The 10,846-nt window shown below is 33.5% G+C and overlaps 1 protein-coding gene across 1 annotated transcript; it reads left to right on the forward strand.

The window, feature by feature from the left end:
* The first annotated feature begins 711 nt into the window (after window positions 1-711).
* LOC119190719 (endocuticle structural glycoprotein ABD-5-like) lies at window positions 712-2,397 on the forward strand. Its single transcript, XM_037443169.1, has 3 exons — window positions 712-718; window positions 1,713-1,856; window positions 2,177-2,397. Exons 1-3 carry the CDS (start codon window positions 712-714, stop codon window positions 2,371-2,373), a joined length of 348 nt encoding a protein of 115 aa, XP_037299066.1. The 3' UTR covers window positions 2,374-2,397.
* The last annotated feature ends 8,449 nt before the right edge of the window (window positions 2,398-10,846 follow it).

Raw genomic sequence — 10,846 nt, forward strand, 5'->3', positions numbered from 1 at the left:
ATTAGTTTTATTTTACCTTTGAATATTTTATTTTTATTAAATTAAATGATTACAGTTATTTTTTTTTTATGACAAGTTAAAAAAGTAAAAAAAATATATATTTACCCATTCGTTTTAGTTGAGTCACTCATAGATTAAGAGTAAGTATTATATATTTCCTAGTTGAACAATTCTATTCATATTGAGTAACATACTATTTAATAATTCTAGATGCTAGACTTAGGCTACTAATTACTTTCATGCTTAGTCGAAAGTTGGCCAATGGTGGTCAAAATTGTTTCAACTATTAAACGCATATTATTATTCCGTATTTGAAAAAATATTTTAAAAATAATAACATATATACATCTTAACTTATCCACAAAAATATAACGACGCAATCTCACTGCATTTGAATAAACTTTATTAATTGCGTATCGACAAATCTTTATCATCGCATAGATTTATAAAGCACATATTATGGCGGCGTAGACAAAGAGTTGATATGTATATGTAGTAATAATTATTCGGCGGCGTATTACGATAATACAGATTTAGATAGAGCACCGGCTGGCGTGATAACCCCTTACATAGCTCAGAGCACATAGCGCCTACCCACCCCTTGGGCAGCGTCGGCAGAACAAATCTAATTGTTTGAATATTTGGATTTTAAAGAAGAAAATAATTATTATATGTCACACCTTAGAAGTAAGGTGACCTGATTGAAAAAAGATGATATGTGAGATACAATAAAACAAAATAAAAGTATTTGAAAACAATTTAGAAGGTGGTCGTCAAAAGTGAGAAGCTCTATTTCTATTCTATAATTAAGTCTTTTTTTCATCTTAGGGTTATAGGGCATCGTTTGAGAGTATTTTTTAACAAAAATCAGGGAATATATAACTTACTTTTGAGTTAGGTCACTTTTAGTTCTAAGGGTGCGACCATCTTAGTAAAAATATAAGTCTATAATTTATTATTGAAATTACAAAATGAAATAAAGAATAATAAAGAATCTTTTATCTTCATACTTTAATTAAATTATTCTAAAGCTTATGCAATTTTCTGAACTGTATATGTGTATATCCCATGGAGATAATCCTAAAAAAAATATGGGCAAAACCATAAATTCATAGATTATACTTACAAAAACTTGTTATTTAAATTGTGAATAGTGCAAAATATATTTTTCATAATCGATTATATCTTAATGAGGTTACCTATAGCTAAATAGTTAGAATAGAAGCACGTTAGTAATCACTAATTACTAATCAGGTTCTGTAAATATGTGAAAACTCGTCACATAATTTTGCAATAATCCATTATAAATATTCTGGGTTTAATAGTAAATCCATCATTTGGGTGCATCACGTCTCACACAACAAACCAACACAATGAAAACTGTAAGTGCAGAACATAGATTTCATTTTTTTACGTTAATCATGATTCTTTATAATGTCTGATTAAGAGTTTAACCACAGTTTCTTATAATGTATGATTTGTTTGTATATACGTATTGCACTCTAGTAATTTATCATCATATAGATTATACTGAATATTTTACTACGTTTTATGAGTTGATAACTAAATACAAGACAGAAAAAGTACTAGAATATACATAATATAATATAGTTTTTTATATGTAATATATAATGTCGTTTACGTATTTTGTTTACCCGGTGTGAAAAGTCTTCGTCAATAAACTTGTATTCATATACATTTTGTTCCTCTAGTTCGTAGTACTGAGCTGCCTGGTAGCGCTGGCGTGGTGCGCTCCGCTCCTGCCGACTCGGGAGTGCGGGAACTGCCTGCCCTGCGGCATGAGGAGGTTCACGATGAGTTCGGACAGTACGCCCTTCGGTACATCACTGCTGAAAGTAAGTATATTTGACTCTAGTTTGTTTATCGCTTTATCTGATGGCACTACTATTTAAGTAGTCTAAGAGATTGTGTTTATTTATGCAAGCGATAAATTGTCTTACACTGATAAAGTTCAGTTCAAGATCACTTTATACCTTAGTCTGGAAAGTCAATCTGAATTTTGTTTTACGTAACAAAGTAGTCATTATCTTGAGATAGTTGATGTCAAAAAGATATCTTAACGTCCTATAATAGTACTGGAAATGCTGACACTGCACTGTTCTCCGGGAATAATACCGCGTTAGGAGATTCAGCTAATTAATTGATTATCTTTTAGACACGGTGGTATCAGAGCGCGGTCGGCTAGTCCCCAGCTCCAACGGCGGCTATGTGCTGGAGATCGAGGGTCGGTACCAGTTCGTGGGCGATGACGGCAAGATGTACGTGACGGCGTACAAGGGCGGCCCTGGCGGCTTCCACGTGGACGGACAGCACTTACCACAGCCGGTCCCAGTACCCCCTGTCGCGCTTTAGATCAATAAAATCCGGATTGCTTCAATACTGCATTTTATTAAATCCTTATCCAGCTAAATGAGAAGAAATGTAGACAATACGACTCACTACAGTAGCTGTATATAGGCCAGGATGTCTTACTGGATGAATCAACGTGCTGCGTTGGACCGAGTCTTTTTGAATTTTCATCGTGTTTACGGTTGATAACCGTTCTGTCTATTTTATATGAAATATAGTGATCTGTTTTGTACGAAAGATTTACGAGTTCAAAGTACATCTGATACTCTGATATAAATCTGGATCGTCTGCAAATGTTGTTGATCGCTAATTTTGAATAAGTTTATAGAGTTCTTCGTTGAATGGATTCAGCCCGATAAAACACGGTAATAAATAGAAAGAATATTTATGCATAGCTTTGTTAAAGATTTAGGAAACCAGTTTATGTTAGTTTTGTATATGGTATGTGATTGGTTGGTTAATTTGGACCATAAAACCGATTAAGAGCATTGGTAGAATTTACTATTAATGGATTCCGACGTCAACTGGTTTTGTAAATACATTTATTTTATGAAGAATTTAAGAAATTCGTAATGTGTTGACTGTACTCGGCGGATTTCTGAAAGGATCTAAGGAGGGTGGCGAGAGGCCTCGAGGATGCGCCGAGAGCGGGCGGTGGTACGCGCGGGGGGCACGCGGGCTGCGCTGTGACGTCACGTCCTATCTCGGCGGCCATCTTGGATTATCTCGTCGCACCTGGGGGGTGCGGGGGGCAACAGTATCGACCCGATGCCGTCCTTGCACATTTTTCAGACCAAACTTAATGTCTTCTCGATATTATAAAGACATTTTAATATAATAAAAATATTTAAAACATCATAGACAACCGACAACATTTTAACATAAAAAATGTCCAAGCTAAGATGGCACGTTATGTAGGTAGGTCTGTGTCTTGATTAAAACTTGTTCCGTTGGTGTTTTACTATTTCTGTGAACGGTTTACAAACAAGTTTCTTAGAGACACCATTAATTAGTCGTGTTAATTGGTGCGCATATATTTTATGTACGTATAATAAAAACTAATGCATTTAGGAAATCAAAATGGTGGTGTCTTAGAGATTATGTCGGTTTTAATTACATTGTCTGATGGTCTTAATTATTTAAATAAACAGGCGAATTTTACACACTTTGTAAAAGATTTAATAAGTCTTCTATTTTATATACGATTTTAACTTCATCAACTTTTATTCTGGATTTTTTTTATAATGTTATGTTCCGTTTTCTCTGAACTCGGTACTTATCGAGTAAACAAAACTACTTAAGTTTGTTCTATTCCATAAATGACAATATATCATCCTTATAAGGTATTAATACAGTTATAGTGTAAAAAATAAGATAATATTATAGATAAATAACAAAACAGAATGACTTCATACTTAGATTAGCTTAAGTATTGTACCCAATTTTTTAATACAAAAAATCGACATGAATTGATATCATATTGTTACGTTTCATACGTTGAGTGATATTCCCAGCAATTTCTTTTGACATTAGGTAATTCAGGCTCTCGCAACCACAATTTTATTTTTTGACACCGTGAATCTTTATGAGTAGTTCCAACCACTTACCATCAGTTAAATCCATAGTTGGTCGGTTTATGTGATAAACAATAATTTGAAAATCTGTAAACGTGGAACATACGTTACGTCTGATGCCTATTTTATTTACTTTATTGTATGTATCAGTTTGTTTTGTACCCAAGCTTAAATCAATTAAATATCATATAAACTAGACTTAAAAGGGACCTATACATTGTCATGGATCTAAATCGTAAAACTAACTTATATTCTATATCAACAAACACGACGAGGACAAAATAAAAACAATATCAATATTACCATCTCAACACGTATACAATTCCTAAACAATAACAGAAATTAGCTGCAACTAGGAATATTAAGCTGTATTAAAATTCTAGTCGCATACATGGCTCCGTTATCTGGCTGTGGCAGTTTGACACGCCGATAGGATCTGTGGTATCCCCCCTCCTCTTACCACCCCGCAGTCCCCATTGTGACCCCAAGCCCACGTTTCGCTCTAGGGCGGCTTTGTCGAGACATCAAACGATCCGCCCTTGTATTTGCAAGAACTTGAAGCGAATTTTATTTTGTGGTTATAGAGTATGTTGGTTTGCGGTTTTGTGATTGTATTCATGTACTTATTGTTTATTAATTATGTTTAAACTTGGATATTTTAGATAAGGAGAAGCTGTCTTTCTACATTTAAGAATCTGCGGGTACTGTTAGAAAAAGATATAACTGAAAAATATCAAAACAATACCGTACAACAATAATATTAGAAATGAAACGGGTGGAATTTCAGTAGTTGTAAATTTATTTAATGAGTGCTTTTATTACTATGAATTAAAGTCGTTATTTATTTATTATACGAATAAATTTAACATGTCTTTCAATGTAATGTATTGTTTCCTTTATTCTTGGCTATTTTTTTTATCAATTGCCAGATATTTACCAACAAAAAGCAGGGAAGTTGTCAAGTGGCAATCAATATGTTAATTCCGAGACCACCAGCGCCAAGGGTTGATACTCGACTAAAACAAAGCACTTATATTAAGAGCGCGTGCTATGCGCAGCTGCGTGTGCGCACCTTACCGCTCGTAGTTCCTACACTTACGTACAGAGGGCGCTGTTATGAATTGTTCTACGGATTCGAGTGGTTTGAAGAGGGTAAACTACGGCACGTGCTTAGACACGGTGGTTCTGACCACCGCTACGCGTGTGGCGGTTAGTTTGATAAAACAATAATTATCTTATTATAATGTTTTTATATATTTTTGAACCATTAATTTAAGAATTTAACTATTGTAAGATGTAAGACATCAACGATATCAAAAGTTCTTACTACAATATTAGTGGTAAAAATCGAAGTATAGATCCATTTCCTGGATCCAAACAACTTATAGATTCAAATTTGTAAAAGTATTGTTAATGATGAATTGTTACAGCCGTAGTTTTAGCATACCAAAGCGGACGTATCACTGAAAACTTTTATAGTACCTATACATACAAAACTTGGTTGTCGTTACAATAAACCTGGAATCGTAACTCTTATAATAAAATATTTGGGGTCGTTGCATCCTTTTGTGTTTTACAAAGTGCGACGGTGGCGCTCGTAGCGTTTACAAGCGTAACAAACAGTAAAGATAACACAAATAGACTTTAAAATCTTATTGGTGAGCCGCGGTAATTTTACACGCTATATTTATTGTTTCTGAAGGCTAATCTTTGTCTCGTTATGCAAACAATATATTTTTAGCCTATGTGGTGAAATTCAAATTTTACGTGCGATTTTCGTCTAGAATTTTTACCGATTTGAACTGTTATGTATTCGAATTAGTTTTTTTATGACTTACTTATTGGAGCTAAATATTAATGAATTAATGCTGTTTAGAAAAAAATACAATATATATCTTATTTGACTTATTTAGTTTTTGATTTTAAAAGTGACATCAGATTTTTATTGTAACTTGAGCTTAATTTGGCAAAAGGCTGATCATGTCTAGCGTAATGAGTTAGGACTTAGCTTTATTAATATTGAGTGCAATAATCACAGCTCTGAGTAGACTATAGAATACGGCTAAAAATTAATAAAAATATAACTCCTAATGGTTTCTCGGAATACCGTGTTATAGTAACCTTAACGAGAAGTTTACTTATATACAAATAGTAAATGTATTTTGAAATAAATTCTATGAAGTATGTGGGATATTAATGATTGTATTGAGAAGCAGAGACACACTGGCTGCCGGCGAAGCGCGGGGGTCCCGTCAAAGACTATTTAATGCTGGAAGTAGAAAGGAGAAATAAAACGGGGTTTAGATCAGAAAGAAAATTTACTAAAATTATCTTTCGCAAGCGGCTGCTGCCAATTTTGAAACTTGCAGGAATTGTGGAAAAGTGTATAGAATTATCGAAATTTTCCGCTAATGTAAACGTATCTAGAAGTTATATATTGCTGCGAGCACTTGCTATGCGATATTTGGGTTAACACATTTTGTCTATTGGACTAGATCTTAGAGATGAAGATTCATGTTGATTTGAGCTTGTGAAAGACTATTTGAATGAAGAAAATGTTGAGATTAACAGTTTAAGTTTAGGCCATCATTGTAAAGTAGACATCGACAGGGGCGCAAGTAGTGCAATTATATTTCGTCGAGTCGACTGGAATTTGGAAAACATCGTGTACATTTTTTAGTTTAAATATACAAATTTTGATTATTTATCTCGGAAATCGATCATAGCACTACATAGTTCATAGTCTAAAGAGTTGCCACTACACCAAAAGTAGAATATATACTTATGTAAAGATAACAGTGATATAGTTGTTTAAAAACCGCCAAATGATGCTTAATACAACTTAATTAATATTTGAATAGAGTAGTTGCCTAGAAATCTGAATGTTGGCCACACTAATTGCTGATTGTTATCTATTAATCAGCCATTAGATTACATTTATCAGATTATTTTATTTGCAATATAATCTTTATTGATTTATTTTTACAAACAGGATTTCTTGGTATTTTTTAAATTATTATTAAAAAGACGACCAGTCTAGAAAAATAACATTTAAAACGATGACAATTTCCTTATCATCTATCTTTTTAAAGTTAATTTTGAAAGGTTACCTTATTTTCAATGTCTATGAATAAAACTTATTAAACACAGCAGCAGTGCTGCCTTCGTAGGTTTTCTAAGTAAGTTGTAACATAACTGTTGTTAAGCTAAGCTATCTTCTACAACTACTTTACAATTTCTTACAATGTAACTGATGATTTTTGTGCACAGGTTTGGAGCATATCTTATTTAATGCAGCACGACTCTATCATGTGAACATGAGAAGGACTGAACACTTTTTCTACTTCAATAACAAGGCATTAGTTTGAGCATCAAAGCAAGTAAAGTCGTTGGTCATGTGATTGATCTTTCTGCGGTCAAGGCGGATTGCCGTCTCATCGGACTATGAGAGTGAAGGAACGGAGTGCACCTGTGTCTTGCGCACATACTTCTGCATTGTCTTATCTCTTGGAATTCTGCCTGATCTCCGTTGAGATTGGCCGCCGTGGCAGAAATTCGTCCAAGCGGGATTTATTTATTCAGATTGGGTTTTTTTTTATTTTTGATGTTCTTAGGGTAGTGACGGATAAAAATGCATTTCGCTGGCGTTCTGTTACAAGGTCTTATGTTAATTTTTACTTATGATGATTATAAAAATTATCTTGTTGATAAAAATTGGTTAAGACATTCATGATTAACTTTTATTTATCTTTCCGGATTATGGGAAAGTTTCACTAAAAAATAATTAGAATCATTTGATATATATAACCCAATTTGCACATTAAAGTGAGTGAGCGATATGTCGAATGTAATTCACAAAAAGTATGTAACGAGTATCCTGAATTTTAGAATTTTATTCCGTTGGAAAGAGAGTGCCATACGGTCCGCTTGTGGAGATTTACAAAGTAGAGAATTATGTATACCTTTCTCCCGTATTTCACATCTATTTGTGATCTTGTCCGATTATTGTTTCCTAGTCGTGTTTCTTATTAGATTTGTAGTAATGGGACGGAAACGATTGCATATTTATTTGATACTGACGGGGTGGCATATTCCTATAAGTATTTACCGTCATGTATCAACAAATGCCTTAATTTTATATTTGGTATCATTGATTATGAGAGTCCAATACTCATACACCAAATTTAGAACTAATATTTGCTATGCAAACATTTGTTCGAACCGAGCATAGTTTTTAACAATGATTTCCAATTCCTGTTTTATTGGTACAAACCTAATAAATGTTGGATGGCGCGTCGAAATTATACCTATTTATGGTTCTATCAAATCTCGAATCAATTTATCGAGTTCTACATGGCAGTGGCAAGGCACGGCGCGTCCATTTGTTAAGCGCCACGTGATATTATTACATTATTTATTGACCTTCACGACTTCCGACGCGGCCCGTGCACCTTTGGTTTCGACACAGCCTCTCAAGGAGATGCCAATTGGACCGTGGTCTAGACTTACTACATCGTGCATTAATAGAGCCTCGTGTAATATGGTAGATGTTCTGCGAACCTAGTATTAGATGTTGCTAACCTAAAATGATAATTTTAGTACAGTGGCGTTTGTATACGGTGTAATTATGGACGAAATGCCACGAGTTAACGCTCCATGGGGCTTGAAAATTTGTAAAATCTACAAAGTGTTTTGTGTACAAAAATAGATCGGTAGAAAACATCGATAAGGTATAGATTTTTTATGTTAGGACGGACCTTATTCGATTAATTCGCCACAGATTTTTGGGTTTTAGTTACGTAATTCTTGTAGTATTCAAAGTATTTGACTAGTAATAATACTAGCTATTGCATTTCTAGGAATAAAAAGTAGTTACCACTCAGAGATAATGTTAAAGAATTTCTAAAATCGGAGCAGTACTTCTAGAAATAAACAAGACAATCTCCTCAGCTTTATATCAGTAGATATATAAGACAGCATTTGTAGGTATATATCAGACAGTATACAGGATCCGCTGTTTACTTCGGCGTATACATAATGTTATGTTAGTTTCTCACCTTAACTATTTTACCTTTTTTTCTTGTAAGTGGTTGCTTATTTTGCTTTAAATTAAAATGTTGCGCTAATTATCTGGTTGGTACGTGTGAAGCGAACCTGGTCCCGACAATTGCTTCAAGTAGAGATGTGCTAGTTTTATCGATGTAGGTGTCACGATGCAGCGGTAAAGTACCAACTTTGGCTGGTCAAGTGTCAGTACCTTGTCCGTCAATGTAGCAATTAGCAACTTATTGGTGAGAACAATACATATTTATTTTCGTAGTGTTATAGTGTTCAGTTCCTTACATCTCTTAAAGCTCATTGACATAATTCTGGTAATCGTCAAGAGATATTCTAGTCTAGGTTATATTTGTATTGATTTTTTGTAGGATAGTCGCTTTACCGTACCACTGAAAGTGACAACATACAACATGAGTTTATGGGGAAATTTATAGTTTAATTTACTCTCAGCTTTTTATAATGATCCTTTGTTTTGATATATATTAAAATAGTCAAAAAACAACGTTAATGAGAGTTTTAATTAATTAATTTATATCAATAAAAATATATTTAAGTACACGATGCTACCACTAGCCAACACTATACAATTACAAACAGAGTGAAGTATTCAAACGGCTTACGAGAAATAATATAAAACTAAAATCGACCACATTAGCATGTAAAAGTGATTCCACACACTTGTATCCTATGCAGGTGTTAAAAACGTATAGAATTTTATTATTATTTTGTAACAAAAAATATAATTGTGCACCTACCTGTTGCAATAAGATCTCTTCTATAGAAAAGATGATCATAAAAATGGTTGAATGCTATGAAAGCGTTAATGTTTGAAGGAGGTAAACGCATCGTATTTCAAAACAAAGAATTTGATATGTCAATTTTTCGCGAGTTTTATTATTGTTTGCCGTGTTGTGGAATTGTCTGAGTGTTTATTGTGGGTTTTATGATGTTGCCGAGTTGGAAATTTATGTTACAAACGTTATTTATATTATGATTGTATGTAAAAAACTCTAAGTTGCTTTCAAATCCATGGTTCAAAGTTTATATATTACTTAAATTTAAATTCATATAAAAATTTTGATGACACTATTTTTGTACAAGTAAGTCTAGCTTAAATTTAAGAAAAATAACTTGGTAAAAACATTTTAATTATGATAAAACTAACGTAAGAATACGTAAATCAGAAACTGGTTACTATAAGGTACATAAACAGATTGAAAATTATAATAACCACGCATAACTGATAATTTATCATTACAAATACGAACATGGAGGCTCACTACCGTATTCGCGACACATTTCCCAATACACCAATTTAATTCGCGCCAAGTGAGTAAATCGAGCACACGTGTCGAAAAAATAAATCAAACATTCACTTTACGACGCCCATCATTAATAAAACCGTTTAAAATATATATTTAATAATGTCCACAATGCCTGAGAGCACAATACTCGTCCCGTAAAGGGGCAGCATTTATTATGGCGACAATATATCGAACACAAAAAGATATTGTGACAAAGACGCGTACTTTTTAATAATATTGTCATTTCTCAGCAGCATTGGACTCTTTCAAAAAGCCATAACGCAATAATTTATCTCTTTATAAGAGTTTTTTATCTGTGGGAGAGAAGGCACGGGTTAATGTGAAGCCTTCTGAAGATCGGCTTACATATCGCGCGCACAATGACGTAGATATGATGTAGCTTTGTGTTTTATAACTGTTTTATTTGTCAACTTCTAATACTGTGGACATTGTCTACGCGTATAGGTGTCATGCGTAGGCATTTGTTTACGGAACTGTTTTGATCTGGCAAAATTTTGATAATGATTTCTTATGTTTACG

Source organism: Manduca sexta, chromosome 26 (assembly GCF_014839805.1).
Source record: "Manduca sexta isolate Smith_Timp_Sample1 chromosome 26, JHU_Msex_v1.0, whole genome shotgun sequence".
NCBI classification, from domain to species: Eukaryota; Metazoa; Arthropoda; class Insecta; order Lepidoptera; family Sphingidae; genus Manduca; species Manduca sexta.